General features: G+C 44.2%; 1 protein-coding gene and 1 long non-coding RNA gene across 2 annotated transcripts; both read left to right on the plus strand.

Moving 5' to 3' along the window:
- The first annotated feature begins 729 nt into the window (after positions 1-729).
- LOC134651662 (PHD and RING finger domain-containing protein 1-like) lies at positions 730-21,625 on the plus strand. Its single transcript, XM_063506762.1, has 19 exons — positions 730-1,148; positions 1,224-1,664; positions 1,734-1,829; positions 2,285-2,463; positions 3,747-3,966; positions 5,445-5,732; positions 6,788-6,962; positions 7,006-7,119; positions 7,178-7,291; positions 7,350-7,463; positions 7,522-7,635; positions 7,694-7,827; positions 9,988-10,100; positions 11,065-11,298; positions 11,844-14,958; positions 15,763-16,183; positions 16,956-17,053; positions 17,893-18,021; positions 20,983-21,625. Exons 1-19 carry the CDS (start codon positions 1,005-1,007, stop codon positions 21,085-21,087), a joined length of 6,348 nt encoding a protein of 2,115 aa, XP_063362832.1. The 5' UTR covers positions 730-1,004; the 3' UTR covers positions 21,088-21,625.
- LOC134651503 (uncharacterized) lies at positions 7,526-11,197 on the plus strand. The gene is made up of 3 exons (XR_010097109.1): positions 7,526-7,655; positions 9,988-10,100; positions 11,095-11,197. It is a non-coding gene; the product is annotated as an uncharacterized LOC134651503 (long non-coding RNA).
- Positions 21,626-21,797: the final 172 nt, after the last annotated feature.

A 21,797-nucleotide genomic window follows, 5' to 3' on the forward strand; every position in this document is an offset into this window, starting at 1 on the left:
GCGCACGTTCGTTCCTCAAGTAAATAATGAAAAATATAAAAATGAATCCATATTTCTCTTGGTCACGGCATCACGCGTGAACGGCTGGACCAATTTCGCTAATTCTTTTTGTCTTAAAATTGGTCAAGCAGATCTTGTCAGTAGAAAAAGGCGGCAAATCTGAAAAATGTAGGCGCGAAGGGACTTCGTCTCATAGAAAATTTGAATTTCGCGCCTTTTTCTACTGACAAGATTTGCTTGACTGTCTATATGTTAGTTATTGTCAGGAGAAGTTTCTTATGACAGAAAAAAAAATAAGAAAGTTGCGCGGAACATTAGAAAATTTAAGAAAACTTAACTACCATAATAACTTTGATGACATTGATAACATGTTTCTTGCGTGAGCTTCTGCGGAGAACTGACGATCGACGCCGATATCGGAGGCGTGTGGAGGCACTAGGAACGTTCGATTTATCTGCACAGTCGGACTGCACAGTTTAATCGCTACGATTTATAGTTACGTGTGTAGCCGGCATAACATCTCCATAAGACTCTCTTTGCACTAATCATTTAGAAAGAAAAACTAGTCACAACCATGAACAAAATTATAAAAATAGTGAGTTATCGTTTTTATTATTTCTCTACTGTAAAATGACGAAGTGATTAGTCTGAGACTGAAATGATTCATATAGTGAAAGTATGTTTGGAATCTCAATAATCTGTCGGAAATACAAACATGGCAATTCCGTCTTTACACAAAATGAAATGAAAATGGCCGACTGAGTATAGAAGCGGCTTGCTGTCAAAATATTAAAAATAAATTATAACGCATTAGAGCAACTTTTATGTAATTAGACGATCCTAATGCCACTTTTAATCGTATTGACCGGATGAATTCAGTCATCTTCACTTCGAATGCTCCAAAATTGGACTCGCAAAGGTCATTTACACCTTTGCCAACTCGCTTCGTGTCTGCGTTCTGAGGCACCAGCGGACGGTCGGGAAGCGCTCAAGAAACCGCCGGGATGAGTGAGGACGGCAGCGAGGGCTCGGCGACACCGCCGAGGCCGCAACGGCGCATCAAGAAAGTGATGGTGCTATCATCCGCCTCAGAGTCCGACAGTGACGAGAGCGATGGCCCGACGCGGACCCGCAAGAGGCGCCTACGGGTGAGCGCTACTCCAGACCTGGATTTTGCTAGTGTGTGGAGACAGTGCAGTGTTGTGACCGTGTGTGTGTTTCAGGTGGTGAGTGAGGATGAGGGCGCCAGCAGCAGCGGGAGCTCTGTAGGCGCGCGCCGGCGCCGCGCGCTGCCTCAACTCCGCGACTCGGACGCCGACAGCGATGGCTCAGTCGGCCCGGCCCCCTCCGCCCCTCCCAAGCCCGCCTCAGGCTTCGCCTCCGACAGCTCTGAGGGCAACTCAGACAAATGCTCCATCTGTCTCATGAGATTTACAGAACAAGAAGTGGGCACACCTGCGAACTGCGAGCACATATTCTGTTTAGACTGCATCACAGAATGGTCCAAGAATGTAAACACTTGTCCAGTGGATCGTATCACGTTTGATTCTATAGTAGTGAGGACATGTGCAGGTGGACGGGTGTTGCGTTCGGACCCTGTCCAGGTCACGGACCGCCGCCCCTCGGTGGAGATGCTTGTCATTGAGGACCCAACCGTTTGTGAGGTGAGTAACCTTCTTTGAGTTCTATTTTAGTTCTTGACCAGATAGTAATTCAAGTTGTTATTTTTTTAGATCTGTGGCAGTATGGAGAATGAAGACTCAATGCTGCTGTGTGATGGCTGTGACCTGGGTTTCCACATGCACTGTCTCACACCTCCACTACTTGAAGTAAGTTTGATTTTGTTAACTAATTCAACAATTAGCAATTGCATGTGCCAATATAGCCTGTTAGTAAAATGTATTTACCCAAAATGTTTGTCAACAATCTAGAGATAGACATGCTTCTAAGTATCTTAAACTTTTTGCTTAATATAACCATAATATACTATTGAAATGGCATGTATTTATTTGACCAGAATGCTCAATAAAAACATATTTAAAGTGGATAGTAAAAATATTGTATTAGCATCTCTATTTCATTGACTAGGCATTGTTGCTTAGATGCCTGAAATTATTTAAGAGGGTCAAATAAGTATGTACCTTTGTTTAAAGCTGCAGGGCTAGAGAATAAGAATTGTAGTAGGGGTCAATCACAATTGTTTAGTAATGAGACATAGCTCCTGACAAAGAAGAATTATATACCTTTTCATTACCATATTTATATACAATATTCCTTATTTCAGATCCCTATAGACCAATGGCACTGTGCAAGCTGCATCAGCCGCGGTCTGCACAATATTGGAAGCTTGGAAGACATTATATATCTCTCGGAGGTGGATGATCTCTTCACTGGCATTGCTGATATGGAGCTCCCGCAGGGCCCGCGCGCTGTGCCTCTCAGACAGCCTAGGGAAGTTAGAAGGTCTATACAGTTTTTTTATTAATTTCAATTCAGTATTTAAGCACAATGCAATAGACCAATAGTATAAGTCATTTTAATTTTCTAAACATTACAAATTGCTAAATTATGTTTAAGCTAAGACCAACACCCAGATCCTCTATTATTTAGCTGCAATATAAATGCTTAATTAATTTATTTAATAATAATATAAACTGTGATGTAATTTAGACAAAACTTTAATTATCTTAGCTAACTTTTTATGTATGTTAATTTGTTGGCATGTATTATATTATCAAATTGTACTTTTCTTAAAATAAAAAAGTTTAAATTTAGTTTTCTTCAAACAAAGAAGCTGAAATTGTATAAACTAAGAGTAATCTGAGTGTAGTTTATACAATTGCAACTTAAACTGTAGAGTTATTTGACCATGTCATATGTAATGTAACTTAAAACAGAAATCAGTTTCATTACTGAATTTTTAAATAGTACAGCGAGTTCCCTGATATAATGTAAATCATCACTTTTCTAGTAAGTAGGTACTTAAGTTGAGATATTTACATGTTCATGTTACATGTTGATTCTTATTTAAAACTTTATACTAAGTTAGGGCTGCCATCCGTCCGGGTTTCCCAGGATTTGTCCTAGTTTGGAGGCCGTCGGGGGAGGTTTTTAAAAAACCCGGATACTTTTTAGAATGAAAAAAAAAAGCGATTGATTTTTTAAATAATCTTAACTTATAAATAACTTCGGACACGTACGCCTAATGTCCGGGTTTTTTAAGTCTATGTCCGTGTTTGGCGAATTTAGAGATGGCAGCCGTACACTATTTTATTATTATTATTGGGGTGGTATCGGGCCTTTGAGTGTCACGTCGACCACGTATTGATCTATGGTGACGGCCCTAAGTTCATTACTAATGCCCGTTGCATCCAGAAAATTACAGATGCTTTGGGCCGTAACGTTCTGTACCTCATAGGGTTGCAATACATGTCGCCCTAAGTAGGTACTTCTTTTTGACATTAGTGGTCCACAGGAACAGAGAATGTGCATAGCAGTCTCCTCTGACTCCTGGCAGAACCTGCATGTCGCATCTTGTTTCTTGCCAATTTGAGACACTAAGGGCTCATTAACCCGGGGTTAATGGATTAAACCTGGAGTTACCGTGGATACTAGTACAATTTGACACTGGGTTAACGGTTTAACCGGTGAACCCCGGGTTAGTGGGATGGTGCAAGTGGCGCTAAGCCGTACACTAAGCGGACTGCTATCATTATCGCCATTGATACATGTCTCATGTCCTGTAGGTCTTCAAGAAACCAATCGACGGACGAGCCGTCAACGTCCTCGGGGCGCCGCGGCGCGCCGTCGGACTCGGGCGGCGCGCGCCGCGCCCGCGCCCCGCCCCGGCGGCGCCGCAAGCCCGCCCGGAGAAGAACCAACACTGTCATCATCGAGTATGAGATTGAGGAGAACGGGAAATTCCCTATTACGAGACGGGTGAAGAGGACTGTTAGGAAACGAAAGGTTCGGAAATTTCCTTGCTCCAATTATTTTAAACCTCCTTGTGTTACTTAAATAGCATGAAATTTTAAAGGTCCGTTCGAATAAAAAGATCCATAATGGTATAAGAGTTTGCAAAGAGTATTGTATATACAGATTACATTTATATAAAAGTTATTAGTAGTTGTAAAAATTATGAATGTAGTGTACCTAATGCAAATGTGGGAAAACGCATTTACTGATTAATGATCAGTAATTTTGTAATGTGGTTTAGATACATAGTTACATACCTAGTAGAAGTAGTAGGTTACTAGTTTAATTACTAAACATATAATTGTCAGTTTATAACAACTGTTTCCTATTTTACTTACCTATTTCTGTTTATGCATATTTTTTCATTTCATATTAATTTATAACATAATATTATTAATATATTGAGCTTTCTTATATCATATTGTCATCAACATAATTATAATTATTGATTTTCTATTTTAATTCAAAATTTCAGTCCTTGAAATGTCAAAGACTTCGAGTTTCTTGACTCATACATTTTGTATGAAGTCGCATGTTTGTTATTGAGTCTGTAGAACTTAACACGTTCACTGTCCCGTGTCCTACATACATATGGGTCACGGCAAGCCTCTAATAAAAGGCCGTAAGGTTAACAGTTGGGACAGTAAACGTGTTAAAAGTAACTTTTCTGCCAAGGAAAACAGGGATTAAATCAAACTCTCGTTTAGATCTTTTAAGTTTCTTTTAGTTTTGAACGAAATAACTATCAAACAATATATAGGGGATTAACCTTTTGGACGCCAAGGACCGATATATCCGCACCGTAGGTTCAACGCCAAAGACCGATCGATCGGTCACAGAGCACAGAGCAACATAGACCTACGTGCATATGCATAAAGTTAAATTTCAGTTTTGACATTTCGGTGACGTGGCATCAGCGTGACAGCTTTTGTGTTTGACACGGCGTCGAAAAGGTTAAAGTTACCTAAGCACCCTAACAAATAATAGGCTACATGACTAATTTTTTTTTTATGGTATCAATCGATCGGGTTTGTTTTTAGGATCAAATGTATATATGGGACCCATTGCATTAAAGTAACACAAAAGTCAGAAATTGTAGTCAAAGGCCGACAGTCGCACTTCACTCGCGAAACGCCCTGTACAAAACGGCCAGAGGCCGTGACGTCATCGTCCATCTTGTAGTATGGACAAAACGAGAAAATTGCGTTTTTGTCGGTGAAATATTGCGTTTATGTATATAGTTGCTATGCAATATTTTTTTTGATGAAATGTAAGGAATCGAATGTTACCCTTACTTTTATCGTTTTTGGAAGTTAAAAAAAACTTTAATTTTGAAACTTTCAGGTCCTGTATTTTTGTAATTTTTTATTTTAATATCCACATTATTGTGATAAATTGCTCGGTTGCTATCTATTTTACTAGATTTTGTTATAAAATTCAACATGTGTCATCATCCCTATTCCTTGCAGATCCGCAAGCGGCGGCCGCGCACCGCCGCGCGCCGCACGCTGGTGCGACAGTCCGTGCGCGCGCAGCTGGCCGCCCTCGCCGCGCCACACCCCGCCCCCGTCACCGCCAGCGCCGGGGTCACCGACCTCCACGTCAGACGAGCCCGGGCTGGGATCCCAACCCTGAATCTGTTTGGATCCGAGAGGGATTTGGAGTATTTCTCGGATGAAGATGTCGCGTCGGAGGGTGCTTCGACAGTGGCGAGAGCTGTGCGGCCTAATGCGGCCGTCTTCAGTGCTTATAGACAGGTGAGACAAACAGAGCTCGGGCTGGGATAACGACCTGAATCTGTTTGGGTTGGAGAGGGATTTGGATTACTTTTTAGGGTTCCGTACCCAAAGGGTAAAAACGGGACCCTATTACTAAGACTCCGCTGTCCGTCCGTCCGTCCGTCCGTCTGTCACCAGGCTGTATCTCACGAACCGTGATAGCTAGACAGTTGAAATTTTCACAGATGATGTATTTCTGTTGCCGCTATAACAACAAATACTAAAAACAGAATAAAATAAAGATTTAAGTGGGGCTCCCATACAACAAACGTGATTTTTGACCGAAGTTAAGCAACGTCGGGCGAGGTCAGGACTTGGATGGGTGACCGTTTTTTTGCTTCTTTTTTTTTTTGCTTGTTTTGCTCTATTTTTTGTTGATGGTGCGGAACCCTCCGTGCGCGAGTCCGACTCGCACTTGGCCGGTTTTTTGAAAGTTCTCGTCTGCGTCTCTGACAAGTAGATGTATAGGTGTGCTTGTTTAGTTTATTTTTAAATTGGTTCACATTTTGTGCTGAAACCACATCTTCAGGGAGTTTGTTCCAAGCCCTCACTACTTGGTTGCTCAAAAAGTGTTTGTATGGGTTACTGTGGGACTTATGCCTTTCTAACTTTAAGTGACCACTAAAAGTAACTGAGTAACTGTATTTTCAACCACTTCCCATAAAATTTGGTGATCAGGTTGAATAAATTCTATAGAATTTTTTTGTCAACTTAGTTTTAGGAAATCTTGTAAAATGCCATGCGGAGCCATGGGGGTATACAGGCCACAGAGCCAGAGCCCACTGCCCACTAACCGTTTTCAACCAAAAAGGTATACTTATTGTAGATTGTGACGCTATTGCCATAAAGCTTCAATTTTAAATTAACCTTATCGACAACCGACAATGTGTTACCTTTTAGTTGAAAACGTAAAATTTTATTTATAAATTATGTTAAAAAAACGGGCCAAAATCGTTTCAAAATTATTTATGTTCTAGATGTGGTATGATTTTGATTGGCTTATATGTAATAATAAACGTCTGTATTGTCAACAGGCCCGTCGTAAGATGGTGTCGGTCCCATCCCCCCCTCACGCCGCAGCGGCACCCGACCTATTGTCCGACATATTGGAAAGCCAGACTCTACTGCACTCCAAGCGTTCTGTAGTATCCGTCACGGTGGATGGCCAGTTCAGCGTCAAACTGCGCGGCGAAGGCAGAGTGGATGTTAGCAAGGTAATTATAGTGTATATCTGTCTTTATCACTTCTATAGCGGCACCCGACCTGCTGTCCGACATATTGGAAAGCCAGACTCTACTGCACTCCAAGCGTTCTGTAGTATCCGTCACGGTGGATGGCCAGTTCAGCGTCAAACTGCGCGGCGAAGGCAGAGTGGATGTTAGCAAGGTAATTATAGTGTATATCTGTCTTTATCACTTCTATAGCGGCACCCGACCTGCTGTCCGACATATTGGAAAGCCAGACTCTACTGCACTCCAAGCGTTCTGTAGTATCCGTCACGGTGGATGGCCAGTTCAGCGTCAAACTGCGCGGCGAAGGCAGAGTGGATGTTAGCAAGGTAATTATAGTGTATATCTGTCTTTATCACTTCTATAGCGGCACCCGACCTGCTGTCCGACATATTGGAAAGCCAGACTCTACTGCACTCCAAGCGTTCTGTGGTGTCCGTCACGGTGGATGGCCAGTTCAGCGTCAAACTGCGCGGCGAAGGCAGAGTGGATGTTAGCAAGGTAATTATAGTGTATATCTGTCTGTATCACTTCTATAGCGGCACCCGACCTGCTGTCCGACATATTGGAGAGCCAGACGCTACTGCACTCCAAGCGTTCTGTGGTGTCCGTCACGGTGGATGGCCAGTTCAGCGTCAAACTGCGCGGCGAAGGCAGAGTGGATGTTAGCAAGGTAATTATAGTGTATATCTGTCTGTATCACTTCTATAGCGGCACCCGACCTGCTGTCCGACATATTGGAGAGCCAGACGCTACTGCACTCCAAGCGTTCTGTGGTGTCCGTCACGGTGGATGGCCAGTTCAGCGTCAAACTGCGCGGCGAAGGCAGAGTGGATGTTACCAAGGTAATTATAGTGTATATCTGTCTTTATCACGCACTATAGTGGTATTTAAGGTTTTATGTTATCTTACACCTTTAAACGAGCAATTCTTGTATATATATTTATTTATATATATATTTCGGGGATCTCGGAAACGGCTCTAACGATTTCGATAAAATTTGCTAAATGGGGGTTTTCGGGGGCGAAAAATCTATAAAGCTTTGGATTCCTCCGAAAGCGGTGCCGTCATATAGCGGCCGTCTCCATACTAAATAATACGGCTAAATATGGATGTTGTAGTATTTGTATGGAGACGGCCGCTATATGACGGCACCGCTATCGGAGGAAACCAAAGCTTTAGCGCATTTTTGAGTTATATGTTTTCCGAGCAAAGCTCGGTCTCCCAGATATTCGTAATTAGACGTGTAGCGCGAGAGACTAAAAATACTTGAGCTAAACGATATATGTAATTAGCTTTTTTGTTACTTATTTATTTGTTAAATTATTAGCCTATGGTCTCCCACTGCTGGGCAAATACCCTATATTTTCCTTCCACGCTGCCTGTGGCAGTATTGGGCCAATCTTTCCGGAAGACGTGAAAGTGCCGCCATCTCCTTCGTGGCACTAAGTATGTTCACTTCTAAAGTGTCATTCTGTGGAACTTGCTAACTATGTAAACAAAAATCACTAGTAAATTGACATTCAGATACTTGAGACAGGTTTGTTTAGATAGTTAGCAAGTTCCATAGAATGACACTTTAAGTAAGAGTGTCCACTTGGTAGTTTTCATAGCCCACAAGACAATTGGATCACTTTAAGTTAACAGACTTTTAAATGTATTCGTCAGAGAATATTATGTATTTCACATATTCTTCGGCATTACAGATATAATCTAAGAATATGCTAATGCATGTAAATATTTGAAATAGTGAATAAATTGTCAGAAATATAAAACATTCGCGTTTTGAACACATATTAACTCGCACAACACATATTATAAGTTAGCCGTGACCACGACCAGTGAAACCTGTGTCGAAGCGTCGGTAATTAAAGGTAATAAAATAAATTTCGCGATAGACCCGTCTATAAATGTGAGTTTGTCTGAACTTGGTCATCAAACAGTTTGAGAGCAATCACTGATTTTTATCATAGCTATCATCTCACAGAAGGAAGTGGATTTATTATTTTAGCCCACCTCAAATTGGTTGGCTGACCAAACTATGAAATAATTATGGTAATTGGTTAGGTCATTGTTGTAAAACTAGCCATTTCTATTGACCTTGAATATATGTATGTGCCTATTATTTGTATATCGGTGTAGTGTAAGCAAAAGTCAATACGTCAGTTAGTTGAAGCGTTTTTTAGACGTATAGGCCAGTGCTGACGTGATATGTATATCGTAATGCAAAAGAATGGTTGTGAAAAACAAAGTATGGTTTTTTTTTTATGATAATAAGTTTTTTGTCAAAAATGAAATTATCTTTCTTACTTTTCTTTCAACAGGCAACTAATAGTCATCCAGACAATTATATCAAACCCACACGTTTGACACGTTAATTTTTATGACCACCTCTTGTGTCTATAATCATATCAGCTCGATGGTACCATAATGTTGCATTGTCACTCAACTTATATATGTGCGTGAAGTTTAAAGATTTGACCCGAACAAACTTACAAAGTTAAATAAAAGTTTGTAAAAATAGCCTAAGCCGTATAGTACCTCCTCCTCTTAAAATGGAATTTGGTTAAAAATAATATAAATTTTAAAAGTCCGTTGTCATTACACGACATGTCGCGTGCGTGACCTTAACTCAGTCGGGCTAGCACATGACTGGCTCGACAGTATCTCGCGGCGCGCTATTATAAACACAGTAGAAAAATACGGGTAGTCCATAATTCATAATTTATTGCATAATAATCATGTGGTACGAGTACAGGACAGATATTACATCAGGGTAAGTTCACACATGAACCCTGTTAGGGCACAGCAAATGTTTCTTAAAACTAAACTATAACTAGTAGGTGCAGTGCAGGCACATGTGTAGGTACATAATTTAAAATAAACGCATTTCGCCGCGAGATACTGTCGCGCCAATCATGTGCTAGGCCCACTGGTGCCGATACAATAGTGTCAAAGGTAGATGGCGTCTAAAATGTATGATATTGTAAAGAACTATTTGACAGGCGTCCGACCCGCCGGTGCGTTCTGCGCCCGCGCACGGGCAGCGCGGCGGTTGGGGCGGCGGCTACAGCGGCAACTACCATCGCGAGCAGAGCGCTAATAACTTTGGTCGGGGGTATGTATTCCACGGGTGCAATGTGATCTTAACCCCTTTTTGTCCAGGCATCCGGCAACCCAAAGCGCTCATCTCAATAGTTTTATTTGTCCAGGAAGAAATATGAATAATGCGATTTGTATCCAGCCGGGGTTTAAGAAATATTAGTCGGACCGAATGAGCTAACCAACTTGCTGAGTGAATGGAGTTACTAATGTGTTGCAGAAAGTTTTTTGACATAAATTTGTATTGCATAATGTTACTTGGCAGAAATGTCGTTTGGCAGAATTACCTTTCGCATAGTATCATTTACCATACAATCACTTCGCAGAGTTTAATAATCCAGAACCATATTTTGGCATACTGTTGATAATTATAATAGTATTTTAATCGAATATTGATTTCGCCGATAAATGTATTGCACACTATTTTGGTGGCATAAAGCTATCAAGTTTAATTAAAGGTGATGTTTATGGCAGTTGATTTTACTTTTCTGGTAGCCGTTCGTTTTTGTAGGAGGTCGCAGCTCTAACCTAACCTAACCTATTTTTCTGACAGCCATTCGTTTTTGTAGGAGGTCGCAGCTCTAACATAACCTAACCTTCTTTTCTGGCACACGTCCAATTTTGTTGGGATCGCAGTTCTTACTTAACCCGCTTTTCTGCTAGCAGAAAAAATCATTATGCCATTATAAGAGTATGCTGCAGGATGGTTATAGTACATAAAATTATGCTAAATGAAAGTCGGCAACAGTAATCTTCTGCTTAATGATATGCTGCAAAATGTATTGTATGCGTAGTAAATAATAATGCCAAGTAATAGTTATGCAAAATTATCATTCGACTAAAAGTGTTTCTGTGATACATGTTATGCGAAATGTATTTCTGACAAACAATATTATGCCAGATGAGGGGAACCCGAGTGAATGTGCCTCAGATTTCAATGAAGATTTCTACAGTGGAATTTAAATGAAACTCCATCGCAGAATAAGCTTCGACGGGCGGTCTGTCGACAGGTACTCGTACGGCCCCAACGGCGGCGAGAGCAATTATCCAAACCGCGGGAACTACGGCGGCGCGCGGCGGGAGGAGGAGTGGGGCGGGGCCCCGCGCCGCGGCCACGCCCCCTGCCCGCCCGGCCCCGCCCCCGGCCCGCCCGGCCCCGCCCCCTGCGCCAGGCCCCGCCGCCTCGAGCCCCGCCACCACGCGCCGCCACACAGGTCACCCTCTCTTGTTTCACTTTCCAACTTAGAAATCGGTTAACTTTTAAGGCCCACTTGCACCATCCCACTAAGCGGTTAAACCCTTAACCTAATGTCAAATTGTACTGGTAACCATGGTAACTCCTGATTTAACCGGTTAACCCCGGATTGGTGAAATGGTGCAAGTGGCGCTAAGTCTTTCGGGACATACTGGCCACACTTAACACTAATTTTAGTGAAAGTCCTATTTTGGAAATCGAAAGTTTCAATCTTCATACAAAAATTAAAATAAATCCCAAAGTTTATATTTTGCAATTTTGGAAACTTTCCAGCGACACATCAATTCAGGCACCTTGGGATTTCTAACAGAGTCGAACGTTTCTTTGTTAAAATTTTTCTTTTTTCAAAATTGACTGAACTTCGTTTTTAACGTACCTATTCACCGTTTTAGGAGCTACATCAGATTAGATTCAATTTGATTCGTGGGGTGACGTTCCTGATTGACGGCACAGAATGTATTAACCCACACAAATATACTAATAAATACATATTTCCAATTGTAGATTAGACAACCGACACAGCCTCGGGCCCGCCTGGCCGCGGGCGCGGCCCGAAGCCCCGGGGCCCCATCGGCACTCGTTCGGGGGCTTCGACAACCCCCTCGACATGCGCGTGGCCCCACACCCTAACCCCGGACCCGCACAGGATCGCCCCTTCAGACCCCTGCCCGAACCCCCCGTTTTCGCCTTCGACAAACTACCTGAAGAAAAATCAGAGGACGGAAGCGACTCGAGCCTAGTAATCGACACAGAGAAATATGATCCGACCGAACCGACCCATGACGATGATGAGGAGGAGGAACCGCCTCAGACATCAGCACCAGTCTTCGGTCCCTTACCGGCCCCGCCGGTACCCCCAAAAATCGATTCACCCCCCAAATCCCCAGAAATCACACCCCCGCCTACCCCTATCACTTCAGTACCACCCCTTCCCCCCGCTCCGCCCCTCCCGGCCGGTTTACTAGATACAGCCGTCAGACAAGTCTTACAGGAGCACAGAGCGCTCATGGAACCGCCGCAGAACAACTCCGATGACGATTCCGATGGAGATTGCCCCAACTTCTCTATTTATTCCGCCACGAGCGTACATATAGCGAGTGCGGGCTCTCTGGCGCCCCCTACGATGCGAACTAAACCCGATCTCGACATGACTGATTTAGTGCAAGAAGATGACGAACCTCTTAAATCTCCTGAAGAAGAAATCAAAACTCCCGAACCGACTCCGACTAAAAAAGACGAGTACAAGGAAAAGGTTTCCAAACGCTGCCCCATAACGCCCAACACTCGGGACCCGATCAAAATTAAACTGAACACTCCCTCGCTTATAAAACGTGTTAGTCTTTATGATGATGAGGTAGCGGAACAAACTGAGGAACCCAGTACGGAGGACCCCGAAGCTCCTGAACCGACAAGTGATGAAGTTAAGACTTCAGAAGAGCCCCCGGAAGATGACAAAGATAGTGATAAAACGCCGATGGTAACTGATGAAAACAAAGAAGATGATAACGAGGAAAAAGATGATAAAGAGGACAAAGGAGAAGACAACGAGGACAAACAAGAAGAGGAAGAAAACGCCGATGAAGCTAAAGTCAGAAGTCCATCGCCAAGAGAAGATAGGACGCCAGAAAGGCCAGCGGAAGACCTAGAAGAAGGGGAAAGACAAAACGGAACCGCCACTCCTACTACGGAGCGTTCACCTACTCCACATTCTCCGCGCTCTGATGATGGAACGGAGAAGGAGTTGGCCGCTATAGCTGACGGCGAAAACACGGAAGCTCCAGAAAAAATGACCGAGTCTATTAGTGAAACGGAAGACGAACGCTCATACACGCCATGTTTAGACGAGAATCAGAGCAAGGATGACTTGAGACTAGAGGGCGAGGCGCTCGGCACAGAAATGATCTCCGAAGACGAAGCTAACGGCGTGTTCAGTGACGCCGCCGGCTCCCCGACCCCCGAGCCGGACGGCAAGAAAAAGAAACGCAAAGAAGGCAAGAAAGATGGAAAGACTAAGAGTAAAGGGAAGAAAGATATAGCGTTCAGAAAGTTGAGCAAAGCGGGCCGCGAGCGCAGCTATAGGGATAAAGACAGGCGCCGGCGCTCGGCGTCCGCGTCCCCGCGGCGGGCGGCCTCCGAGCGACGCAGGCGCGAGAAACGCAAGGATTTAGAGAGATACGATGTTCGGTCAGTCGTCACGGAGAAGAGGAAGAAACAGAAGGATCCGTTCGGAAGGGACGTGTCCCCGGCGCGTTCCGCGTCGCATTCCCCGCAGCCGGAACGCAGGTCCTTATCGCGCCCGCGGAGGTCGCTGTCGCGGCCGCGCAGGTCTTTATCGCGCGTCCGCCGATCGCTGTCACGCGTGAGGCGATCGTTATCCCGGCCGCGCCGGTCGCTGTCGCGCGCCAAACGCTCCATATCGCGGCGGTTAACACCTAGTCCGCGAATTCGCCGGGCGAGTTTACGCTCTCTCACCCCGTTGTCGCCGCGCGGGTCACCTCCGCGACGCTCTGTATCGCCACGCCGAGTTCGCAAGCGCCGCAAGTCGCCGTCACCGCGGCGAAGGGTGTCTCCTCGTAGACGGGAACCGTCGCCCGTTCGCGCTCGCAAGCGAAGACGCTCCGCCAGTCCTAAGAAGGCCGGTAAAAAGAAAAAGCGCGCCCGTTCGCCCCCGGCGGCTGCGCCCCGTCGCCGCGAAGAACTGCGACGCAAATCGCCCAAGCGTAAAAAGAAGAGACGCAGCCGTAGTCGCTCGCCGGAGCTATCGCCCGGCCCGCCGGCCGGCTGGTCGCCTCTGTCGGTCGATTCGCGACTACTGTCGCCGCGCACGCCCCCGCCGGACGCGTCGCCGGCGAAACGGCTCGGCAAACGCAAGCGCAAAGAACCGCGCCGCCGCGAACGCATCAAACACAAGCGCGGCAAAGACCAGCCCGCGCCCAGCAAGGAAGTGTTCACATCCGGGGACAATATCCTCGTCAGCGTTAGTTTCGCCGAGCAGCAGAAGACGGCCGGGCCGGCGGAGAGACGGAAGCATCGCGAGGCGCGGCGCGAGAAACGCAAGCGTCGGCGAATAGCGCCAGCCGAGGATACCGCCAAACCTGTGGCTATCATCGATTTAGAACGCTCGCCGTTCCGCGAGCTCACTCCCTCCCCTAAAAACGTGATCGTACTCAGCGATAGCGACCACGGCGAGAAGGAACCGGCGGTTCAAAAAGAGCCGGAGCCCGCTCCCGCGGCGCCTGCTTTCGTTTTAGGCGCCGTCGGGCCTAAGACGCCGCCCGAGCCGGCCGCGCAACCGGCCCCCGCCCCCGTTAAGTTCAGCCTCGCGGCTAAGCCCGGGGCGGCGCCTCGAGCAGCTAACCCGCTTCGAGAAGACGAGGAGCCGGCGCCAGCTGAAGTCGAAAACGGTCCAAACACACCTCCCGAACCCCCCGACTCGCCGGACGCCTACGATCCGTTCGAGCCGACCCGGTCGGCGTCGGCGTCGCCGGCGCGAGCGGCGTCGCCCGCGGCGGCCGAGCCGTCGCCGGAGCGGCCCAGCATGACGCTGGAGGCGGCGCAGCGGACCAACCTGTCGGCGGACGAGGTCATCGCGAGAAGGCCGCTGTCGCCTATCGAGAAGGTACGTAGTCTATCGGTGACGGCAAAACAGCTTATTTACTAAACTCGCCGTCATTAGAACTTGCGAACTATGTAAACAAACCGCCATATTGAAATTGTCTCCGAATGATGAATTTACTAGTGGGCAAGACTCTTATTTACTACTTTACTAATGTCAAACCATATCGAGTAATAAAATACCAAAATTAAAAAACAAGTAGTTACTTATTTTTAATTTGTTTAATCACGATTAGAAGACAAATTGGTACTTAAGAATGATGTATTGATGTATTTTACGACCGCGGCGGTAGGTACAGAGCGTGAGTTGGGTAGTGTGTAACGGATTTATATTACAAAGTTTAGTCACAACACTATCCATCATAGACAATTGTAGAATTTAAAAGAAACAAAAACGTCATTCCATCAGGTCCTAATAACCTAACTTATGAAACTATTTTAAACTAAATAACTACTTAAAATTAACTTTGAAAATAAATTAAATATCCAAGATACAGTTATATATTTATGTATTTTACGGAACGGACCGTTTCAATAGTGTATATGTGTATAGTTTGAATTGTGTTTGATGGGGTATGTGAAAATTCAAGGAGAAACAGTCACAAAACAAAGTTACATTGTTTGTTTACATAGTTCGCAAGTTCTAATGACGGCAACTTTAGATAGGAAACGTGTAATAAGATGCATATCTCGACCTTAAAGGGATAACGTATTGAGCTCCGAACTTTGTGAAACGATTTTTAATACCCAGGGCAGAATTATGTTAGCCGCAGTCGGAAGATGCGTTACAGTATTTATTTCATTGTAGGTGATGGCGCTCCTCCAATCGACGCGCGACGAGTCCCCGGAGCCAGTTCCAGCTTCCGGCCCCCACCTCCCCGCGCCCGCCACGCCCGCGCCCACCCCCGCGCCCGCCCCGCCCGCGCCCCGCATCCTCCTCCCCGAGCCCACGCGCGCGCAACCCAAACTCTTCCTCGCCAAACCCTCCCCCATCAAGTCCAACCCGATCAAGCCCATGCAGGCCACGAAGATATCCATGCTGCCCCTGCCGAGGCGCGACGGCGACTCGCCCTACTCGCCGGGCTCGAGCGACTTCGGGGACCTGTTCTCGCCGCCGCCGGCGGGGAGGCGCGACGCGTTCGACACGCTGTTCGGAGCGAGGCCGATTAAACGCAAGGACAAGTCGCACGCCAAGGTGCCGGTGAAATTTAACAGGAAAAAGGGGAAAGGTGATTATCGATTTTTTTTTTTATACCGCATAAGTGGCAAACAAGCATACGGGCCGCCTGATGGTAAGCGGTCACCGTAACCTATAGCAACTCCAGAGGTGTTACATGCGCGTTGCCGACCTTTTTTTTTAAAACCTGTACACTCCTTTTTTGAAGATGTGTTATTAGTTAAATCTTATTTATAATAAATAAACTTATTGCAAAGTTTGCAATCAAATTTAACTTTTCGTATTTATAGACGTCAAACCTTGGAAGCAAAGTTCAAATTTAAACTACTTTGAGGTTTGGGACCGACAGTTACCATAGGAATTGCGTGATAAAACAACGCAACCTATTCTATACTGTTTTGAATCGTTCTAAATCTTGGAGGATACAACTAAACGGAGTAGCCATTAACAGGCTTTCCCCTCTGTCGAAAATAGGCGGCCAACGGTCATACACAATGTATGGACTGACGTTTATCTGACATGGCTATTTTTACGTTACGCATACATTTGACGTTCCCCTCCCCTGCAAAAATCGGCAGACTGTTTTGTACAGAAAATTACAGACATGGCGTCTCCGTTTGATTATATCCTCCAAGTTCTAAATATTAGAATCATGATTGTTGAAACAAAAGTACTATCAGCTTGTATCAAATATATGTAAAAAAAACTTATTAATTCAATTTCAATTTATTTATTAATGTCAGTATTTTACTCCTAATAAAAAATGCTAAATACTATTTGTTCAGAGGTTAGGACTCTATTATATAACAGTGATCTGGTTTCAGGCAACAAGACGCAAGTGGGTGTCAAGATAGACGATGACAACCTGAAGATACTGGACGAGCTGCCCAGCTCGGCTGTCGAGATGCAGGTTAAGAGCAAGGTTGGTACACCATACAACTTATTTATTTATTTATTTATTTACATAAGGAGATCCAACAGCTAACTAAATGACAATGGAATCTTAAATAGATATATAGAGCCAATTACAGGAACTCACAAATAGATATGTAATACTTATGATAAATAGATATGTAACTTGCAGCATATCTTTCCGAACAGAGAAAATATCGCACATTATGGGGACTGTGGGTGTTGGAGGGTTTGCCACCTTGAGGCCTAAAACGGACACTTGACCTTGACACATGACAACAAATATCTGGGAGACCGAGCTTTGCTCGGAAAACATATAAAATCTCAAAAATTAGCGTTTTCTCAGAGATAAGACTTAGCTAGATCGATTTTTCGCCCCCGAAAACCCCCATATACCAAATTTCATCGAAATCGTTAGAGCCGTTTCCGAGATCGCCGAAATAAATATATATATGAATAAATAAATAAATATGCAAGAATTGCTCGTTTAAAGGTATTAGATAATAAAAGTGCTGCCCACCTTTCGTCAATAATATGTCACTCACAATAGGGAGTATTACTGCAATGTTCGGCCACCAGAGTGCAGCACTAGTAAACACCGTAAACCATAGACTCACACCGTATACATACTCTGCCATAAACAGTTTATTGATAAGTTTTTACAAATTATTATGACATGAATCAATATGATATTGATGCGTAAAGCCGGTGTGTTTACTGTTTATGCTAGTAGCGCCCCCTACGCAGAGTTTTACGCAATATTCCCTATTCATATCAAAATTGGTCTGTCCAAAAGTCTGGCTTAAGTTTGGTGTCCATTTTTTAATTCTCGTTATTTTAAATTTACAGTTCTTGAAGAAACTCAATCGACAAGAACGCGTAGTGGAGGAAGTTAAACTCGTGCTGAAGCCACACTACACACGCAAGCGCGTGTCCAAGGAGGAGTACAAGGACATTCTGCGCCGCGCCGTACCCAAGGTAAATGCAACCTTGTCTTACAGGAATAAGGTTCAAAACGTGTATCCAACGAGTGCAAATAATACTGCGTAGTGCTGTGCCCGAGGTAAATACAACCTTGTTGTACATCTGATAAGGTTCAATTTGGTAAAGCCACACTACACACGCAAGCGCGTGTCCAAGGAGGAGTACAAGGACATTCTGCGCCGCGCCGTTCCCAAGGTAAATGCAACCTTGTCTTACAGTAATAAGGTTCAAAACGTGTCCATGGAGTGCTAATAATACTGCGCAGCGCTGTGCCTAGGTAAATACAACCTTGTTGTACATCTGATAAGGTTCAATTTGGTAAAGTCGCACTACACACGCAAGCGCGTGTCCAAGGAGTAGTACAAGGACATTCTGCGCCGCGCCGTACCCAAGGTAAGTGCAACCTTGTCTTACAGGAATAAGGTTCAAAACGCGTATCCAAGGAGTGCAAATATTACTGCGCAGTGCTGTGCTCGAGGTAAATACAACCTTGTTGTACATCTGATAAGGTTCAATTTGGTAAAGTCGCACTACACACGCAAGCGCGTGTCCAAGGAGGAGTACAAGGACATTCTGCGCCGCGCCGTTCCCAAGGTAAATGCAACCTTGTCTTACAGTAATAAGGTTCAAAACGTGTATCCAACGAGTGCAAATAATACTGCGTAGTGCTGTGCCCAAGGTAAATGGAACCTTGTTGTACAAATGATAAGGTTCAATTTGGTGTAACCCCACTACACGCGCAAGCGCGTGTCCGAGGAGGCAAAAAAGGATATATGCTCCGCGCCGTTCCCAAGGTAAATAGAACCTTGTTGTACATCTGATAAGGTTCATTTATATGAAGCTGTTCTATAGTTCCTTTTTAGGGTTCCGTAGCCAAATGGCAAAAAACGGAACCCTTATAGATTCGTCATGTCTGTCTGTCTGTCCGTCTGTCTGTCCGTCCGTATGTCACAGCCACTTTTCTCCGAAACTATAAGAACTATACTGTTGAAACTTGGTAAGTAGATGTATTATGTGAACCGCATTAAGATTTTCACACAAAAATAGAAAAAAAACAATTAATTTTTGGGGTTCCCCATACTTCGAACTGAAACTCAAAATTTTTTTTTCATCAAACCCATATGTGTGGGGTATCTATGGATAGGTCTTCAAAAATGATATTGAGGTTCCTAATATCATTTTTTTCTAAACTGGATAGTTTGCGCGAGAGACACTTCCAAAGTGGTAAAATGTGTCCCCCCCCCCCCCCCCCCCCCCCAACTTCTAAAATAAGAGAATGATAAAACTAAAAAAAATATATGATGTACATTACCATGTAAACTTCCACCGAAAATTGATTTGAACGAGATCTAGCAAGTAGTTTTTTTTTAATACGTCATAAATCGCCTAAATACGGAACCCTTCATGGGCGAGTCCGACTCGCACTTGGCCGCTTTTTTAGCATTAGAAATAAGGTAAACAATCTGATGTGTCTTTTAATTGAAAAACACGTTTTAAAAATAAGTCACGGCAAATATGTAACAATTATGAATGCAATACGAACATTTATATTCTTTTGCTTTCATAAGTAATAGTTGCTGATTTTTAAAAAGCGTTTTTTTTCAATTAAAAGACATGTCAAGATCGCTTACCTTCTTTCTAATGCTAAAAAAACGAACTATAAAGAAGGAATACAAGGATCGTCGCGCCGTGCTTGTGTGTATTTACCCTAAATACACCTTACTGTACAGCTAATAAGGCTCATTGTACTGAAATCGTACTTCACGCGTGTCCAAGGAAATATTATCCTTCAGAGGGCATCCTGCTAGCCATGGCAGAAAAGACAACCTTGTTGTTCAACTAATAAATTTTCAAACGTAATCAATCCATCATTGTACAGGCTTTTTGGACAATTTATTTATTTAATCGTATGGCATGCATGATTAGGCAATCAGAGTACAGCTTTGAGGTTGTTAAGCCAGGCAACTACGTCGGGTGTCAGGGCATGCAGATCCTCAGCTGGGCCAGGATAGGAGTGAAGAGGGCAGCGCCGTAATATGTGCTCAGTGGCAATGGTTTGTTCTTCTTCGCCGCACTCGCAAAGGGGAGATTCCTTCCAACCCCACTTATGTTGGAAATAATTACAGCGGCCGTGACCTGTTCTCATCCTATTTAGACGGCACGCCCCTATTTCACCATGGCGACAGGTGCGACAATTCGACAACTGTCACTGTTGCTGACGTCACAGGCATCCATGAGCTACGGTTACCGCTTACCATTGGGCGGGCCGTATTCCTGTTTGCCACCATCATTGTATTATTTAAAAAAGCTTTATTACATCGGCAAAAAACAGGTATTTCTCTTTCGAAGTTTATGATGATGATGATGACAATTGTCACACGATTTAATATAACTTTCGGTAATTCTTGACAGAAAATGGGTTCTGTGTCGGAATTTCGTGACAATTGTCGTGTTTCTTGTGACAATTGTCATTAGCTTCGTAAAATAAGTACTTATTTATTGGCGATATAATGGAGTTTTTTTTAATGAATATGTTGGTGGCAAACAAGCACACCGCCCGTCCGATGGTAAGCGGTTACCGTAGTCTATGGAGGCCTGTGACGTCAGTAACAGTGATGTCGACAATTTTCGCACCTGTCACCGTGGTGAAATAGGGGCCAGATCTTACGAGGTAGGTGAAACCCTTTTGGTTTTCTCGTCGGGTCTGAAAGATAGGGTGTGTCTTTTCCAGCCGTAGCAGTAGACCAGTCAGCTTTCCACCTATCCGAGATGTTGAAGTTGCTTAGGCCTGGCGCTATAGCACAGGGTGGGTTTCGAGAAACCAAACGTTGTGGAGGAGGGTGGCAGAACTCTTGATGTACTGGTAGCCTTGGGTTGTTCAAAATCTTCTCCACTTCTCTCTTCTCTCTCTTTTGGACAATTATGCAAAGGTATAAAATTGTACGTTTGTTACAGATCTGCCACAACAAGACGGGCGAGATCAACCCCGCGAAGATCCAAGCCCTAGTTGAGGCGTACGTGAAGAAGGCGCGCAAAAAGCACAAGCTCGGCCTGGCGTAACCTCCCCCTTATAGTTAAGCTATTTATACTTAAATGAAGTATGAGTGAAGTGATCATGTACTAGATGAATTCCTTATTTAACATAGTTTGCGATAGATATATTTCTTCACCTGTCGGATAATATTGAATGATCGTTAATTTAATAATAAAATATATTTTAGTTGGATGGAGTATTACTATTTGATAGTGCGAGCTCCGTTGGCAGCGCGCGCCATATACATAATGTAAATAATATGTACATATTTAATTGGAGTGAAATGACTATTTTATTTACCGACCCGATATCGCACGCTGTAGATACCTCGTAGACATTACTAGTGTAAGCTTAGCTGTGAATGCGATGTGAGCGCCGTGGCCTGGCTCGAGTCTGGCCTGAGTTGGCCCGAGTCTGGCTCGAGTTGGCCCGAGTCTGGCTCGAGCTGGCCTGACTCGGCTCGAGCCAGCCACGGCCTCGGCGTAGCTAAATTCATGATCATGGTTTTGTGGTGTAGTTTATAATGATTTGAATAAATAAAAGATCGATTTAAAATAACCAAAATTATTTATTTCGTAGATAAAGTAAAAACACTTGAAACTGACCTAATGTATTGTCATGGTTCGTTTATATTTGGTTGGAGTAAGTCAGTCCGTAGTAATGGGCTACATATTAGAGATATTAAAAACAAACAAAATATCTTAAGAACCTATGTGGCAGGAATGCCTCAAAAACA

This window comes from Cydia amplana, chromosome 10 (assembly GCF_948474715.1).
Source record: "Cydia amplana chromosome 10, ilCydAmpl1.1, whole genome shotgun sequence".
NCBI lineage: Eukaryota > Metazoa > Arthropoda > Insecta > Lepidoptera > Tortricidae > Cydia > Cydia amplana.

Excerpts from the sequence above, each read along its gene's own strand:
- LOC134651662 (XM_063506762.1), top strand. The coding sequence starts at position 1,005 with ATGAGTGAGGACGGCAGCGAGGGCTCGGCGACACCGCCGAGGCCGCAA. Across the intron at positions 6,963-7,005 it reads CGAAGGCAGAGTGGATGTTA|CGGCACCCGACCTGCTGTCC; the intron begins GCAAGGTAATTA and ends TCACTTCTATAG. Across the intron at positions 10,101-11,064 it reads GCTAATAACTTTGGTCGGGG|AATAAGCTTCGACGGGCGGT; the intron begins GTATGTATTCCA and ends ACTCCATCGCAG.